Source organism: Rhinatrema bivittatum, chromosome 8 (genome assembly GCF_901001135.1).
Source record: "Rhinatrema bivittatum chromosome 8, aRhiBiv1.1, whole genome shotgun sequence".
Taxonomy (NCBI): Eukaryota; Metazoa; Chordata; class Amphibia; order Gymnophiona; family Rhinatrematidae; genus Rhinatrema; species Rhinatrema bivittatum.
Genome location: NC_042622.1, coordinates 40,114,659 through 40,133,741, shown reverse-complemented (window position 1 = coordinate 40,133,741; position 19,083 = coordinate 40,114,659). Strand labels below are relative to the sequence as shown.

Below are 19,083 nucleotides of genomic sequence, written 5' to 3'. Positions count from 1 at the left end.
ACTGCATATAAATGCATCTTCAGTGTGGATATCTTGAACACCTCACTGGTGAAGATGCCTACCCCTGGGTTAGGGCACAAAGCATATGGCATCTAATTTATTTTCTGTATGCCCAATTCCATTGCTTTAGCAAGCATCATCAGTTTTATATTTATAAATTCTTACAAATAGAACTTTTTTTAAAAAGGAACTACATTCCCTGCATGCAATGTCATTAAAAGGTGGACTAGGTCAGCCTGTCCCCTGAATATGGAGTTATATGATCACCCTACGATATATACCAGGAGTGGCCAACTTTGATCCTTGAGAGCCACAAACAGACCAGGCTTTCAGAATATGCACAATGAATATATGCATGAGATAGATCTGCATGTATTTCCTCCATTATATGCAAATCTCTCATGAATACTCATTGTGGATATACTGAAAACCTGGCCTGTTTGCGGCTCTCAAGGACCAGAGTTGGCCACCCCTACAGTCTACATACAACATCCCTTGTCAAACTTTAAACTACTGGCAGCCACCCACTATAACAAGACATCTGCCTTCCTAGGCCCCCTCAAGAATATATTCATTATCCTCTCTCCAAACTACAATAAACCTTTGAGAACTAACCTTGCAGGGAGTCAGGAAACTCCTCTCAGTTGTCTCTCCTTTCTGTCTCGCAGCTAATTGATGCTTTTATCCGTCTCTTCAGCAGTCAGGTACCTGTTGTCTGCCAGCAGGTTCAGGAGGGTCTGTATTCCTGCAGGATGAGTCGCTCTTCCTGCTTCTTCCATAGTAGTCATACGCTCACGCTCACGCTCCTGTAAGATGGTATCATCAGCCATTTTGGCAGCTTTCCTGGCAATTGCTTCACGATCCTTTTCCCGTACTTCTGTCTTGTACCGTTCATAGTTCCTTGCTACCAGTAACACTGCATCTGCCAATGGCATGTTGCGATGTTCTGTAACAGAAAAGTAAGTTTTAGTCATTACTATTGCATCTTTCCTCTTGCAATTTCTCAGGTCCTGAAATATCCAGGGGCCAGATGACCATCAAGAGATACTCAATCACCAGTTTTCAAAGTAGGTGATCACCAAGCTTTGCACTCAGTGAAGGAAAAATTCAGTGGTAATAGTTAACACAAACCCCCTGTATAACCATATGCAAAAGTAGGCAGTCACTACATTACAAACTTTCTATCCACTTACTGCAGCATGCTGTGCAACAGAAAAATGCCATAGCTTGAATTTTATACACTGACCATCTGGTTCTTTTATCTAGCCTTAGGGATATAGCGTATTTCTTGCATAACTGCAGTAAAACATTGGCTGACACCTAACAGGCTCTTATCACTAAAATTGAGCCAATTAAGTCATGATTATTTTGACGTTACAGTTTGAAAGACAGTCAATTCCACTGGTCTCGCCATTGGGGGTCCAGAATTTGGGTATCATCTTGAATAGGCAATTATCTCTGCCAGGGTAGGCAACCTTTTGAAGTGGTGTGCCCAGATTTAAACCGAGAGTAACTTATAACACTGATCTTCAAGTGCCACAAGTCATTCGGCACCCTCATCTGCCAGATTCCTTTCATACAAGTCTTGCATATTAATTTTAAATTGACAATTTAAATTAAAATATTCGAGTGTTGTGTAAATGATTGAACTAGATATATTTTTCCACACGTAAAAATTAAATTATAAAAAGAGAAAAATGTCACTTACTCACTCCCTACCAATATAACTCCTGATAGGGAAACAGACCAGGCTGCTATAGATCCCCAAACTATATGCTAGCTAGCAGAATACCTCATCTCAGTTACACATGCAGAACACACACCAAATACAGAATAAAGTTACCATAAAAAAAAAAGCATAAATAAAAACATGCAGACAAAAGCTGAACTGGAAAACTACAAGCCAAACTATGCAGTGCAACAATGGAAAAACAAACATTACCATGCATCAAAACAAAATAAGAAATAAAAAAACATAATAGTAAAGCCATAGCAATAAAAAAAAGAATATTTCAAGCAGCTGACGAACACAACATCCAATAATTAAAAACCTCACAAAGTTTTACAAAATTTCCAACATCAATAAAATATTTCAGAACAGCAGACATTCAACATCCAATAACAAACTAAGGATGCTCTCCATACCTGAGAACTTTTGATTTCCAGTCACCCTGAGATTGTCAAATAAGTCAGGGTGGGGGATGGTGCGCACACGTGCCTTCTCCCTCCCACAATGCAGTCACACATGCACATTCTCCCTCCCACAGTGCAATCACAAACACAAATTGGTTCTTACCTGCTAATTTTTGTTCCTGGAATATTATAGATCAGGCCAGAAAAGTGAGTTCTGCATCCCTACCAGCAGATGGAGGCATACAATAAAAACATTTCAGGCACTGCTATATAACTGAGAGTGCCACCTACAGTCCTCAGTATTGGCCTGTACCCAAGCCGAATTAAAGTCAAACAACTCAAAACGTCCCCTTTAGGGCAAACTGAGAACTGGAGCCCTCACATCAAACAAATGAAACTGAAAACCTTCCAGTCCTAACTATCCAGTCCTAGAGGACTTTGAATACCCATAGAAAGCTCTGCAATAATGAATAACTGCTGCATTGCCGGTCTTTCACAAACAAGGGGAGGGTCTCTGGACTGTTCTGGGGTATTCCAGGAATGAACATTAGCAGGTAAGAACCAAATTTTCCTTTCCTGTTCATACCCCAGATCAGTCCAGAAAAGTGGATGTAACCAAGTTCCCCTACACTGGGTAGTAGGGTGGCCCTTATTTTTCAACTTTTGAAATTCTTTGCTCCCAAACCCTAATCTTGCTCCAATATATAAGTGCTCCTTGCAAATTTTCAGCACAATTGAACTATTTAAAGGTGACCCCCAAAGGCCTTAAAGTTTCAAATGTCAATGAAAATTAGTATTTAAAAGTTTTCTATTTCGTCTTCAAATGTTTGAGAAAATAGTCAAGCATAATCTAAATAATTTTATTTATAACTATTTTCTTCAGTTATTTACATGAAATAAAAATTAGCCAAGATATTGAGCAAAAATTGAAACCAAAGAAACAATACATACTTCGCAAAACATCCTCTAAAATGGAAATAAAAATGCAATAAGATATCAGATTCTACTTCATTAGGTCAGTTTTGGTAGCATCTGGGTACTTTATCTGTTTTTATTAACAATCTGCATAATGCATTGCTTTTCACGCTTCTCAGCCATGTCGTTAACTACTACAATGCTTTTCAATGTTTCCAACCTACGATGCAAGTTGACATCTTTCCAAATAGATAGGTAGGTTTTTTTTTTTTTTCATTTGTTTATTGAAAATCTTGAGAAGCACATCTTCGATTCTGCGGAAATAAAATCTTAGAAGTGTTAAAAAAAAAACGGTTGAGGTCTTTACTACTAACAATGTATTGTTTTATTTGATTTTCTGCATTGCTGTCTTCTGTAGTCATCATTATAGTATCCATTTTTTGGCTTAATGTCTAGTGGAACTTCAAAGAATGCAAATGCGGCAGTTTCTGGTGATAGATGCTATAAATGGTTTGCAAATTTTTCATGGCAGCACTACTAATTTCTGGATCTACGTCTTTATACTCCATTAATTTCAGTAAAAAATTGTAATCTAGATATGGAGCTTTCAGAGCCAGCGGTGCTAGGAACTAGGCTCGTAAATAGAGTCTGATAAGAAAAATGCATGCTCTGATTGAATCATTTTTTGGTCAGTTTAAATTGCTCTTGGAATAAATATTTTTTAAAAGCATGAACAGCCTTTGCCATCCACCGAGCGTGGCTCACAGCTCTAGGATCACAAGCACAAACTCACTAATACAAGAACTTACTAAAATCTTAACGAATAGAACTGTAACTTGAAATCTGTGGCTGAACTAGAAAACTGCCATACTGGCTGCAAGACGAATTGAACTGACAGTTGTTGAATGATGCCATCTATCTATAGGCCTCAGAACTTTCTTGACAGTTGTAAAACCTTCCACAACCTTCTATAAGCTTCCAGAACCTTTTATTGGCAAATTAAATTCTCTTCAATATTCTATACTTTTCGAAAAAAAGGATGAAGATTAAAAACAGTTTAATATGGAAAAAAATCAATTTTAAAGTCTGAAACTTCAGGGCCTTTGGGGGCCATTTTAGTATCTGATTGTGCTGACATTTTACACAGTACTTTACACAGATTGTACAATTTTGGGGGCTGGGAGATGAAAAATATTTCAGTTCACAAGATCATATACAACTAAGGGCCACCCCTACTGGGCAGGCACCTGAAAGACCCGCTTTCAGAACACACTCAAACACTGCCTCCTCTGGCACCAAACATCCAACTGGTAATTGCCCAGTGAAAGTGTGCAACAAAGACCACGTTGCTGCCCAACAGATCTAAGGTGATACTGACATTCAGCCTAGAAGGCTGCTTGCGCCCTAGTAGAATGTGCCTGTAACCCCTCTGGAGCTGCCCAACCTTTAAAGAGGGGTAGGCTGAAAAAATTGCTTCCTTTAACCAATGAGCAATCGTGCCTATGAGCACCTTACTTCCTTTCTTCATTCCACCAAATAAGACAAACAGATCATCAATCGCCAAAAACTGTTAGTGACCTTAAGATACCACAACAGAGTCTGATGCACATCCAATAAGTGAAGTTCCCTTGTGTGCAACTCTTCCAATGCCAACTTTGAAACGGGGAAACTCCACAGTCTAATTGAGATGGAACGAGATGACCTTCAGTGTATTTTGATTGAATGTTTATTTTCCTTGTTTTATTCTGATGTATTTTGTCTTAGTTTGATTGTATGTGGGTTTTTTTCACATTTTATTGTAAACCAGTATGATTGAATACAGAATATCAGTATAAAAATGTTTTAAATAAATAAAATTGAAGGTACTGTACACAATGGCACCCCATCATCCTTAATCCTTAGACAAGGATCTCTACAGGATAAAGCTTGAAGCTCCGAGATCTGCCGGTCCTGAACAAATTGCCACCAGAAAAACTGCCTTTAAAGTAAGGTCCTTGAAAGACATCCTCTGCAAAGGCTCAAATGGCAGTGCACAGAAGACACACAGGACCAAGTTAAGACTCCACAATGGACATGTCCTATGTATTGGAGGCCTCAACTGCTTCGCCCCTTTTAGAAACCATATATCTGGATGAAAGGCCAGCAGTCTTTATTGCAATTTGCTAAGGCGGCCCACCTATACTCAAAGCGAATTGTAGGCTAGACTCTTAAGTCAACCCTGCTCCAAAAAGGCCAAGATGTGGGAAATATCCACCCACAAATGGCTCTAGGCCCTCTTCCAAACACCTGATCTTAAACACCCTCTACACCTGGTCATAAGGCCTCCTCGCCTGAAGCAATGTGGCAATAATTGGCTCAGAGTACCCTTTCAACCTCAAGAGTCTCCTCTCAAAAGCCAAGCCGCAAGCCAAAAGCAATTCACTCGATCCGAGATGGGCCCTTGTCAGGGCAGTCCCTGCAGATGAACAAACTGACAGGACCGTTGGATACAAGACTAACCAGATCCACAAACCACAGACAACGCAGCCACTCTGGATCTATTAGAGCCACCCTTCCTGGGTGTCGCTCTATGCGTCAACACGCAGCCTACAAGAGGCTATGGAGGAAACAAGTACAGCAGAATCTCCATTGCCAAGTAAGAACCAGAATGTTTGATGCCTTCAGCCTCGACTTCCCATCTGCCACCTGAAGAAAACAAGATGCATTGGCATTACTTTGCAATGCCATCAGGTCCAACTGAGGACTAGCCCACCTGGCTCGGATGAGGTCTACCCATTCCCCCAGATCCAAGTGTTGCCTGCTAAGGTAATCCATCTGCACATTGTCCATTCTGGCCACATGTGACACCACAATCCCTTGCAGATACTGCTCCGCCCAGACAAACAGCTCTTGGACCTTGAGGGCCACCTCACAATTCTTCACCTCATCCGGACGATTGATATATGCCAATAATCTGTCCAAGAAAACTCTCACCATTCTCCCTCGGAGCTGAGGGAAGAAGCACCAATGCCCTGTGATCCACCCTCATTTCCAAATGATTGCTAGACCAGGATGCTTCCACTGTGAACAGAGACCTTAAGCCATCCATTCCTGACAGACCGTCCTCCCACCCTCGGAGACTGAAGTCTGTAGTCACCACTACCCCAGTCTGGAGTTTCCAGATCCACTCTGTTCTCCAAGTTGTGGCGAGAGCCACCATGACAGACTGGACCTGGACAACCCCTTAAACTGTAAAAGCAGCTACAACTCCTCTGATAATGGGTCCCACTGGAAAAAGGATGCCCTCTGGAGTGGGTTGCATGTGGCAAAGTCTCACAGCACCAAGTCTAACGTGAACACCATAAACCCAGAACCTGCAAATAATCCCAGGCCCTGGGAACTGGCAGCCGCAAACAAACCACCTGCTCCTAAAATTTCACAACCCTCTCGAAGGTGAGAAACACTCTGCCTCGCTGGGTATCGAACCTTGCTCCCCTTACTCTGATTGACCACCTAGTCTAGCGAACATAGCCTCCAGACCAACTGATGACACTCAGACTTTGCTCAGATACGTCAGTCATCCAAATAAAAGTGAACCAAAGTCCCCTCCTTCCGCAGTGTCTTGCCACCATGACCACTTTCTTGAATGTCCTTGGAGCAATCGCCAACCAAAAAGGAAAAGCTCTAAACTGGAAATGTTTGCACTAGCACCATGAAACAAAGGAACATCTGATGCTCCGTGCATATGGGAATGTGCAGATAAGCCTCCATCAAATCCAATGACGCCAAAAAACTCCGACGCACTGTTGCTATCACGGTCTAACGTCTCAGTCTGGAAATGTGGAACTCGAGTGCCACATTGATCTTCTGCAGGTCTAGGATGGGGTTAAAAAGTTCTCTTTTTTGGAACCACGAAATAGAGTATCTTCCTTGACTATTCTCTGAACGACACCAGAACATTTGCAGCTAAACCTTTAAGGCGCTGCAACGTATCTTGAACTGCCTCATTTGCTGCGAGATGTGCAACGGGAAACTAAGGTGGTTTTCCCTGATTGAACGTGAAAATTCTAAAGCTTAACCATCTCTTATCACCTCTAGGACTCGTTGATTCAATGTTATCTTGGTCCACTCCCTGTAAAAAAAACCATGTCAGACGTCTCCCAATAGTTTCCACGCTGGAGTGGACTTGTCTGGCTACACTGTGTGGATTTGCTCCTGCAGGTCCCCTGACCAGCACTATCCCTAGGTGGTTTCTGGGAGCCCCGAAAGGACTGCTGCCTTCCTGACCCCTGCATCTACAAGGATGCCGAAGAACTCTTGTAGGAGCAAGCTTCCTCATATCTCAGAAATGGGTCTGGGCAAGTCTTTCCACTCTTATCCTCCTGCAGCTTATTTCCCTTCGATTCCCCCAAATGTTTGATCAGATGTTTCAGGTCTTCACTGAACAGTAGTTTTCTCCTTAAAAGGGAGATTACACAACTGCGACCTGGACCATGCATCCACTGACCAGTTCCGCAGCCAGAAAAGCCTCCGTGCTGCCACTGCAGACAGTACAGCACTGGCCGAAGTCCGGACCAAATCATACAGTGCATTCCCAACATAAGCCATCCCAGCCTTCAACCAGGCTGCCTACTTAGCCCTGTCAGATGAGAAACACTCTCCTGGGACTTCTGCACCCAGAGTCAACACACCCCCTGCATCAGACTATCACAGATCGCCGCTCGGAGACAAAGCAGAGACCTCAAACATCCTCAACTGAATTTCCAGTTTTCGATACTAGGCATCCTTCAGTGCAGCCGACTCCAACACTGGGATTGTCATCTTTAGTCACCGCAGAAACTTAAGCATCAAGGTATCATCCATCAATGGGTACAACTTCACCATTGCCCTGGCTACCTTGGGAGTGCCTCAGGAGTATCCCACTCCCAGCTCAACAACTTCACCACTTTTTAGGCAGCAGAAAAGCTGAGGGCGGTCCACGTAACCCACCCAGTACTGGGTCAACGCTTTCATTATCCGACTCCTCCTGGAGAACTTTGAGCCCCAGTTCCTCCAGCATCTGGGGAAGAAGGCGTCTCAACTCCTCTTTGAGGAAGAGCCAGAAAACTCACAGGTTATCCCCTTTTGCCATTGGAATCTCCTCCGTGAATCCCAAATCCTTATCGCCATCCAGATACGCTCCAGCAATGTCAGTCGGATCAGTCAGACCATCTGTATGGATCATCACACCTAGGTCATTCTGCAGTTCATCGGATCCCTCCGACTTCATCAACTTGTCCTCTGCTGTAAAATGCTCAAGCCCCCTCTGCCCAACCCTTTAGTTGGGGTTCACCTTAGCTCTTTTGGGGAGCAGCTTGCGACTTCTGGGTCAGAGGTCTTTTACCCCCCCTCCATTTCTCTTGGCCCACCCTCACTCAAAGCAGAAGGCACGGCTGCAAATGTTCTGCACAACTAAGTGTTAAAGTGTATGGCAGTGGTGTCTAGATCAGAAAAGTCTTCCATGCAACAAGGCCAGTACCAATTACCCAGTAAAAACTGCCATTAAAATTATTTGATAGCATCATTCAATCAATTCTTCTATATGGGAGTGAAGTGTTGGTCTAAATAGATGGGACAGGACCTACATATACACCCTGCATCTCCAATAATGGGTACAGAGCAGAACTAGCTTGTTTTCACTTTTCTCTTACCATACAAAAATAGTGTCATCTCTAACTGTGCCACAAAACTCCTCTTCTCTCCCAAGTTCAATGTAAAGTAAAAGCAAGTTTTGTTTACCTTAAACATTGTTTCTATAGATAGTAGGATGATTTAGACATGATCTGTGGGGTAATGCAATAAGGTGGAACCCAATGGATGTCTCTCTTCCAAGCCAGTAGAGCTTTGAGCTCTATTGAGCATTTGCACGAGGGTCCTACGAGTGTCACTCAGAAACTCCTCAGTCTGTATCAAAGGTTAGAGAAGTCCTTGGAGGCAGATTATCCAACCTTTTACACAGAATGGGCAAGAATTTCATCAGACCGTTGGGTCTTAGTGTCAAAGACAATGTTGGGAATTATTAGAAAGGGAATGGTGAATATAATGGGAAATGTCATAATGCCTCTGTATCGATCCATGGTGAGACTGCACCTTGAATACTGTATACAATTCTGGATGCCACATCTCAGATATAGTTGCGATAGAGAAGGTACAGAGAGGGGTGACCAAAGTGATAAAGGGGATGGAACAGCTCCCCTATAAGGAAAGACTAAAGAGGTTAGGACTCTTCAGCTTGGAGAAGAGACGGCCGAGGGGGGATATGATAGAGGTGTTTAAAATCATGAGAGGTCTAGAATGGGTAAATGTGAATCGGTTATTTACTCTTTCGGATAATAGAAGGACTAGGGCGCACTCCATGAAGTTAGCATATAGCACATTTAAAAACTAATCGGAGAAAGCTCTTTTTCACTCAATGCACAATTAAACTCTGGAATTTGTTGCCAAGGAATGTGGTTAGTGCAGTTGGGTTTAGAAAATCTTTGGATAAGTTATTGGGAGAAGTCCATTACCTGCTATTAAGTTGACTGAGAAAATAGCCACTGCTATTACTAGCATCAGGAGCATGGGATAGACTTAGTTTTTGGGTATTTGCCAGGTTCATATGGCCTGGATTGGCCACTTGGAACCGGATGCTGGGCTTGATGGACCCTTGGCCTGACTCAGTAAGGCATGTTCTTAACTCAGGGCAATATGCAATGATTTGGTGACTTCTTCAACACACATTACAAGGGAACTACATGATTCATAGAAATAACCAAATTGCCATGTTCTATATCGACAAGCAGGGTGGAATCAGATATTGGATCCTATGTCAGGGAGACCTTCAAATCTTGGAATGCGGAATATAGAGCAACGCAACATTTATAACAAAATACTTGCCCGGTATACAAAGCAGTGGCTGGCAGACAATTTTCTGCCCACACGAAAGGTCTCTATCAAAGACCATAACCAATTGCCTGATGGAACTTTAGGGATAAACCGAAGATTGACCTTTTTGAAACAGAACAAAACCGAAAACTGATTCTGCTCATCCATCTGAGTATTCTGCATAGGGCTCCAGATTGCCTTCCTAATACTATGGGACAGAGACATTATGAGTGGTATTTGTGGAAAAGCACACACAGTCTAAGAATATAGAAATTCAGGGAGTGATCAAGCCAAGATGATTCTAACCAACGACATGGCTGAGATAAGCATACTATGGTTTATCTAGTACAATTCTCCGTAAAGCCCCTGATCCAACTGGGGGACGACCTTGCACTTCTAACCCAGGAGGCGGGATCGTTATTATACCCATTGCTACCAACTCTGAATCTGACAGCTTGGATGTTTAATGCACAGTCCCTAGCACAGTGGTATCTATTACAGGTAAAAGAGAATTAGGTCTTACCTTCAATAATTTTTGTTCCTGGAGTACCAAGGATCAGTTCAGATTCCTGGGTTTTGCCTCCGCACCAGCCGATGGAGACAGAGCAAGATTGACAGGCTCTGCCATAAGTACCAGGGTTCCACCCCACCAGCCTGACAGTATAACGTAATGTCAAAGTAGAATGCCCTGAAACTGAAAACTAACTATATATCGGAAGCTTAACCAGAGAACGCTGGGCTCACTGACCCCAACGAGAGACCTGCCCCAGAAACAAAAATACAAACATAACTGTACAGCGCCCCCCCAAAACACCTCATAAGGAAACCACAGCGGATTCTCTCCGAGACTGAGAAAACTACTGAGGGTGGGGCTCTGGACTGATCCTTGGTACTACAGGAACGAAAATTATCAGAGGTAAGACCTAATTTTCTTTTCCCTGTACTAACGGATCAGTCCAGACTCCTGGGATGTACCAGAGCTGAGACTACTTGGGATGGGATCCGGAAAGGCCCACTCATAATACGCCTGCTCCGAAATTGCCTTCCCTGGAGCCCTGGACATCCAGTCGATAATGACGTGCAAAGGTATGCAAGGATTTCCAAGTTGCAGCCCTGCAGATCTCCTGCGGAGAAATCTGCATACACTCCGCCCAGGAAGCCGCCTGGAATGCGTTGAATGAGCCTTGAGACCCTGTGGGAGAGGCCTACCACCGAGTAGATATGAGGAGCCTATGGCCTCCTTCAACCAACGAGAAATGGTGGCCTTGGAGGCCATATTGCCCCTTTTTGGACCCTGACAAAGCACAAAAAGGTGATCCGATAAACAAAAGTCATTAGACACTTCCAAGTATCGTAGCAGTGTTCTACGCACATCCAACTTGTTCAGATCCCTCGAAAATGGATCCACCCCGTCGATATCCGCAAAGGAGGGAAGATCCACAGTGATTTAAATGAAACGAAGAAACCACTTTGGAAGAAATGAGGGAACAGTGCGCAGAGTAACTCAGAGATCCCCAGGAAAGGCTCTACAGGACAAGGCCTGAAGTTCTGACACACTTCTAGCTGACGCGATCGCCACCAAGAATACTGTCTTCAAAGTAAGGTCCTTAAGGGTCGCCCTCTTTTAAAAGCTCAAAAGGAAGAGCACACAGGGCCCTGAGAACCACATTCAAGTTCCAGGAGGGACAGAGAACCTTCAAGGGCGGATGCAACCGATTCGCCCCCTTCAAAAAACCGGGCAACATCAGGATGCGCCGCCAGGGGTCTCCCTTCAAGATACCCCCGAAAACAACCAAGAGCTGCTACCTGTACCCTCAAAGAACCACAGGATAGCCCTTTAGCTAAGCCAGCTTGCAGAAAGGCCAAAATGGTGGAAACGGATGCCCGGGTGGAGGGGATCGAACGCTCAACGCACCAGGATTCGAAAACCTTCCACACTTGCACATACGCTAAGGAAGTTGACCTTTTACGCGATCTCAGCAAAGTAGAAACCACCGCATCCGAATAGCTTTTGCTCTTTAGTAGACGCCTCTCAAAAGCCATGCCGCTAGACAAAAACGATCTACCTGATCGAAACACACAGGTCCCTGATGGAGGAGATCCGGTAGGTACGGGAAACGCAGCAGTCCCTCCACTGCTGCATTGACGAGATCTGCAAAATAGGGCCGAAGCCATTCTGGAGCCACCAGGATGACCCTCGAAGGGATGGGCTTCTATGCGCCGAAGAATCCTGCCGATCAGAGGCCAGGAAGGAAGACATACAGAAGAATCGTTGTTGGCCAGGGCAACGCTAAGGTGTCCACTCCTCCTGCCTCCCGTGTCTCTTCGACTGGCAAAGAACCGTGGAGCCTTGGTATTCTGGAAGGTCGCTATCAAATCCATGGCCGGCGTGCCTCATCTGTCACAGATGAGTTGAAAAGCCCTGTCTGCCAGTTCCCATTCTCCTGGGTCGAGCTGATGGCGGCTCAAGTCCGCATGCACGTTGTCGATCCCTGCTATGTGGGACGCCGCTATGCTGACCAGGTGACGCTCCGCCCACTGTATCAGAAGACTAGCTTCGAAGGCCAGCAGCTTACTTCTGGTTCCCCCTGGACGATTGATGTAGGCCACTGTGGTCGCATTGTCGGAGAGAACCCTGACCAACTTTCCCTGAACCAAGGGAAGAAAAGCCTGCAACGCCAGTCGCACCGCCCTGGTCTCCAGCCAATTGATCGACCAGCGAGACTGTCAAGGACCAGCGTCCCTGAACCAACTTCTGTAGACCAAACCGCCCCCCAACCGAGGTGGCTCGCTTCTGTGGTGAACACCGTCCATTCCGGCATCATGAGGGGAACTCCCTGAAGGAGGTTGATCGAACACAGCCACCATCCTAAGCTGAGACGAGCCGGCTTCGTCAATTGCAACGGAAGGTAGAATTTCTCAGACACTGGACTCCATCGGGAAAGCAACACGGACTATAAGGGCTGCATGTGCGCGAATGACCAGGGAACCAGGTCCGTTGACGCCATGCAGCCTATCATCTGTAAATAATCCCAAACCGTCGGCGGTTGCTTCAGTACTAAGGACCGGACCTTGCCCCTGTAAAATTTGTGACAGCGCCCCGAGGAGAGGAAGACCGCCCCTCGGCGAGTATCTAACAGAGCTCCCAAAAACTCCAGTGATAGAGGGGAGTGAAGTGACTCTTTGTGGTATTCATTACCCAGCCCAGGGAGCGCAACAGCTGAAATACTCGACTGATCGCCGACCGACAGAGGGACTCTGATTTCGCACGAATTAACTAATTATCCAAGTACGGGTGTACCAGCAATCCTTCCCGCCGAAGCTGCACCGCCACGACCACCATGATCTTGGTGAAGGTTCTGGGAGCTGTCGCCAGACCAAATGGCAATGCCTGAAATTGGTAGTGCTTCCCCAAGATGTAGAACCGGAGATGCCTCTGATGATCCTCCCTGATCCAGACGTGCAGATATGCCTCCGTGAGATCCAGGGACGCCAGGAATTCTCCCGGACGCACTGAAGCGATGACTGAGTGCAACGTCTCCATGCAAAAATGCGGAATCCGCAGGCATTTGACAACGCACTTGACATCTAGGATGGGGCGGAAGGCCCCTTCCTTCTTTGGCACGACGAACTAGATGGAGTAATGTCCTCTTCGTTGTTCCAGATGTGGTACCAGCACAATTGCTCCCAGATCCAGCAGCCGCTCCAAGGTCTGCTGGACTGCTTGTCTGCGTGCCCGCAAAGCGACGGGAAAGGCGTGCAAAATCTAAAGCGTAGCCGTGTCTTATTACAGAGAGTACCCATTGATCCGACGTGATCCTGATCCATTCCTCGTAGAAGAGAGACAATCTGCCCCCTACCCTGGGTACTGAGGAATGGCCTGGCCGGACATCATTGTGCGGACTTAGCACCAGAGGTAGCTTGGGAGGAACCGGCCTGCCAAAATGTCTGCCTCGAAAGGACTGAGTGTCTGCGCCCCACCCCGACCGGAAGGAAGAGGAAGGAGTACCCCGGGCGAGAGACACAGGCTCTGAGATTTCCCTGGAACAGTGACCTAGAAGAGAAAGCGGCCCTTGGTCACGCTTTGTCCTCCGGAAGGCGATATCCTTTATTCTCGCCCAAGAGCTGAATCATGTCGTCCAACTCCTTCCCGAACAGCTTGCCCTTAAATGGGAAGGAGCCCAGCCTGGATTTAGACGCTCCGTCCGCAGACCAGTTCCGCAACCACAATAGCTGCCTCGCCGAGACGGCAGAAACCATGGAGCGAGCAGAGGTTCACAAAAGGTAGTGCAGAGCATCCGTGCTATAAGCCACTGCTGCCTCCAGGCGGCCAGCCTGTCAGGCTTCCTCTTCTGACAGGCCTTCGTTGGCAAGGAGCTGCTGAACCCAGCACAGCCCGGCCCTTAGTGCGAAATTACTACAAATTGTTGCCCGGGCCCTGAGTGCAGAGACTTCGAAGATCTTCAACTGAATCTCCAGCTTCCGATCCTGGAGATCCTTCAGAGCCGTGGTCCCTGTGACTGGGATGGTAGTCCGCTTTGTGACTGCGGAAACAGCTGCGTCCACCTTGGGGACCCGGAGAACTTCCAATGCATCCTCCGGCAATGGGTAAAGCTTATCCATAGCCTTCGTGACCTTCAAACCCAAGTCCGGGGTGTCCATTCCCGAAAACAGCAAATCCGTAGCCGAGAAATGAAAGGGAAAGGTCGTAGGAGGACTGCTCAGGCCTAACACCGGATCCATGGAACCAAGACGAGACTCTTCTGGAGGAATGGCGATCCCTAACTCCTCCAGGATTGCTGGAATGAGGGGGGTCACAGTTCGTCCCTACGAAATAGACGGATCACTCTGGGATCGTCGCCCTCTGAGGTCTGGCTCTGCCGCTTTGTCCCTGGCGACGGGGTCTCGTCTCCCTCTACCCCCCTCGGGGGTGGGGACGGACCCTCCAAATCCTCCTGGTCCAATGTCTCCGCCAAAGAATCCGAATCCCCCCATGGGGGGAGAGCCCTCAGGGACCTCTTCGCCCGAGAGGGTTCTGCCGGGGCCGGACCTTATCCGCAGGGTGTGGCCCCTCGGGTCTGGCTGGGATGAGTGAGCCGGGCTCCCCGGTATCACCCCGGCTGGGCCAGCACTAGCCTGCAGGGTCCTTGACCCTAAGCCTCAGCAGCCTACAACCAGGCGGGGGGTGGTCCCCTCGGGACCTGGCAACCCCATGGGAGGCTCAGACCCAATCTGACCAGTCAACCTGTTTTCTTTATTTTTTTTAAACTTAATTAGGAGAAGGAAAGAAAAAACAAAGCCTAGCTATCCAAATCCCTTCTTCCCTCTGTCATTAATAATTAACTTAGATCAGTAAAAACTGTGGGTTAAGCCCCCTGCCATCTGCAGGAGACAGTTATACTGACAGGCTGTGGGTGGCACCCTGGTACTTATGGCAGAGCCTGTCAAATCTTGCTCTGTCTCCATCTGCTTGTGCGGAGGCAAAACCCAGGAGTCTGGACTGATCCGGTATGTACAGGGAATACAGGATATCTTGATCTCAGCAAGAAAACCGTTCACAAGATGCAGCTATTCTTTCAAGGGGAAATGTTATTCTGAATCTCTTCGCTTGTGAAACGCACCATTTACTTTCTTACTTATACCACCTCTCTCAATCGGATTGGCAATTACGTCAATACAAGTGAACCTTAATGCCGTTGTAGCATACCACTCCTCCGAAAACGCATCCTTTAGTATCGAAGTTTATGAAAGGACTTCTGCATCTATGTCCCCAGTACAAATCCCACTAATACCTTGGGACAGTAACAGTTCTCATTTCTTTAATGAAAGCTCTTTTTGAACCTCTGGAGACTGCATCTCTCAAACACGAAACATGAAGTCTTGTTTCTAGTAGCAATTACTTCTATCTGAAGAATTAATGAACTGCAATCCTTAGTGCATTATCCAATGTATATGCAATTATTCCATGATAGCGGTCCTTCACACACACACAAAATTAAGTGGTGTCAGCTATTCACCTGAACCAATCGATTGTGCTTCCCACTTTCTTCCCAATGTCTCATATGCATGATAGTGAGAAGATGCTACACACATTAGATTGCCAAAGAGCACTAGCTTAATACAAATGTAGAAAGACTCTGAGGAAAGTCTCGCAACTATTTGCATCATAGGATCCCAATAGATTGTGTGCACCTGTTACGCAAAGGAACAAAATAGAATTGGATAACGTATACAACCCTATGCAGAGCTGAGCTTGATCTTGCCGACCCAGTTAGAGCTCACCAGATATGAACATCAGCTTCTTCCATTGTACATCTGAGAGGTACATATTGAGAACATATGTAAAGTGTCTACCTAACCATTGGTGCCTACATTCACGTTTCACTACTGCCTAGATGCCTTGGCAACTGTGCAGTTTCCAAATACTGTGCTGTCGATGGTGGTTGCTATATCTCACACACTTTGTTGCAACCCTCAGCTTGGCACTCCCCATAGATCATGGCTAATTCAGCCTGCTTATCGACAGAAAAAGCAAGTTTACTTACCATAAACACTTTTCTATAGATTATGAATTATTCAATAGATGCCCACCTTCCTACCTGGACAACAGACTATCCTTAAGAACATAAGAAATTGCCATGCTGGGTCAGACCAAGGGTCCATCAAGCTCAGCATCCTGTTTCCAACAGAGGCCAAACCAAGCCACAAGAACCTGGCAATTACCAAACACCAAGAAGATTCCATGCTACTGATGCAATTAATAGCAGTTAAAGGACAAGTCCTCCAAGGACAAGAAGTCCTCCAAGGACAATCTGCCTCAGACAGCTCTGACGACGGAATGGGTGCTTGTGGCTTCATTGGGGGCTTTTATTACTTTCTGCACCAAGATGTCCCGAATCTCTTCCGGGCCAGCAACCCCCTCGAAAGGACTGCTGGCACCCCGAAGCAGGAGGTGTGGAGTATCTACCCGCTCTGAAGCGGTGAGAGTCCCGAAACCTAGCTTGAGGAGGGAAGACTCTCTTAGAAGATCTTTTATCTTCCGGCAACCGATTACCCTTGGATTAGACAAGCAGCTTTACTAGCTGATCCAGATCCTCACCACAGAGGAGCTTGCCCTTAAAAGGGTAGATTACAAAACTGGGACTTGAGAGGACAAATCTGCCACCCAATTTCGCAGCCAGAGGGGACGCCCCGCTGACACTAAGGACACCATACCTCTCACCAAGGTCCTCACCAGATCATACAAAGCTTCTGCAACATAAGCGATGCCTGCTACTAGGCAGGCGGACTGCAGAGCCTACTGTCGCCCGTACTGGCCCCGGCAGCCGATTCTGGACCCAACACAGATAGGGCCTCTGCATGAGGCTAGCACAAACCGCCACCTGAAGGCTTAGTGCTGCAACCTCGAATGCTCGCTTCAATTGAATCTCCAGCTTGCGGTTCTGCATATCCTTAAGGGCAGCCACCCCAGTAGCAGGGATAGTGGTCTTTTTTGTGACTGCTGAGACTGCTGTGTCCACCTTTGAAATCTTCAGTAAATCCAAAACAGACAATAATGGGTACAGTTTCGCCCACCTTCAAGCCGGAGTCTCCCACTCCTGGGTCACTAGTTTGCAAACCTTCTTAGGCAGAGGAAAAGATGTTGTGGGACCCCTAATGCCGTCGAGGACTGGATTGACGCCCTCGTTGTCGGACTCTTCTTGAGAAACCTTAAGTCCCAGAACTTCAAGGACCTGGGGAATAATTTATTTATTTTAGATTTTTTATACCGGTGTTCCTGTATGAAATACAGATCACGTCGGTTTACATTGAAACAGAACATACATTTTTGCCTAGAGGCATTACATAGAACAAGGTTATGGAACTTGGAACAGGGTAAACTGTAAAAAAGATAAAGGGGTCTTAACTCATCCCGCATGAACAAATGCACCACGCTGGGGTCATCCCCCTCCACAGAAGGGTCATTGGGCTCATCCGCCCCTACTACCCCAGAAGCCGGCATCGCCCCAGACCCAGGGATGAATCCCCTGTGGGGTGAGCCTGATCAGAGAGGCGCCGACGAGGATCCGTACCCCGACCTCTTTTCTCAGGCGGGTCCGAACCTCTCCCCAGGAGACCGGGCTGCTTTACTGCCGAGCGTTTCCTTGCCAGGAAAGCCTGGTGCATAAGGAGGACAAATTCTGGGGGAAAACCCCCCTGGATCCCACTCCCCCACTGGAGAGTCTGCTGCAGTGATATCAGTTCCCCCAGTAAGGTCTTCCCTCACCAGGGCTAGTACAGGCGGAGAATCCTCTTCCCACGAAGCAGAAGGCGAGACAGACTTTCCCTCCTCTGAGGGAGGAGGCAAGAAGTCCTGAAGAGCCCTCTAATCCCAGGGAACACGCTGCGCATAAGGAGGCCGCATTTAATGCCTGGCCGCATGACTCACATGCGGGGCAGGCCTGCAATTCTGTTTTCGGTCCCATCCAAGCAGCGCGTAGATAGTCTGAAGTGAAATAGAAAAGGGCGTGAATAAAAAAAACTGAGCCTAGACTTAGTTTTTGGGTACTTGCCAGGTTCTTATGGCCTGGATTGGCCACTGTTGGAAACAGGATGCTGGGCTTGATGGACCCTTGGTCTGACCCAGTATGGCATTTTCTTATGTTCTTAGTCAGGCAGGACAAGAAAAAACAAACTTTGTGTGCTGTGGGCTAAGAGACTACCGGCTGAGGAGAAAAAAAACACGCGCAGCCGTGCTGCTGAAAAGGAGCCTGTCTATAGTGAAATCGCAAGGCCCCCAGCAGGGAAATGGAAGTAAACGAGGCACACGGAGAAAAACTCACCCTTGCCCTCAGAAAATGACCCGGAGCCCCAGGAGCTGAGGTGAACACTGCTGACAGCTTCCCCGGCCGGCCTCCTGCACCTCTCCTTACCTCAGCACTGAAGACTGTCAGTCAGTCGCAGTGAAATCAGTTTTTTGTTTTTTTGTTAAATTAAACTTTACCAAGACAGAGAAAAGCTGTTGCAGAGACCATGGTGAGTAGCCAGGAGCCCCTGGTTGTCAGACACCGAACTGTGCTAGGCGAAACCCTGACAGGAATATCCAATTCCCCGGACATAAGAACATGCCATACTGGGTCAGACCAAGGGTCCATCAAGCCTAGCATCCTG

General features: G+C 46.6%; 1 protein-coding gene across 1 annotated transcript in view; it reads right to left on the bottom strand.

Moving 5' to 3' along the window:
* Nucleotides 1-19,083, bottom strand: part of NCOA5 (nuclear receptor coactivator 5) — a 210,131-nt gene that overhangs the window by 28,323 nt on the left and 162,725 nt on the right. Inside the window, 1 exon segment of the mRNA XM_029613483.1 lies at nucleotides 636-946. Coding sequence (XP_029469343.1) covers nucleotides 636-946 — 311 coding nt within the window.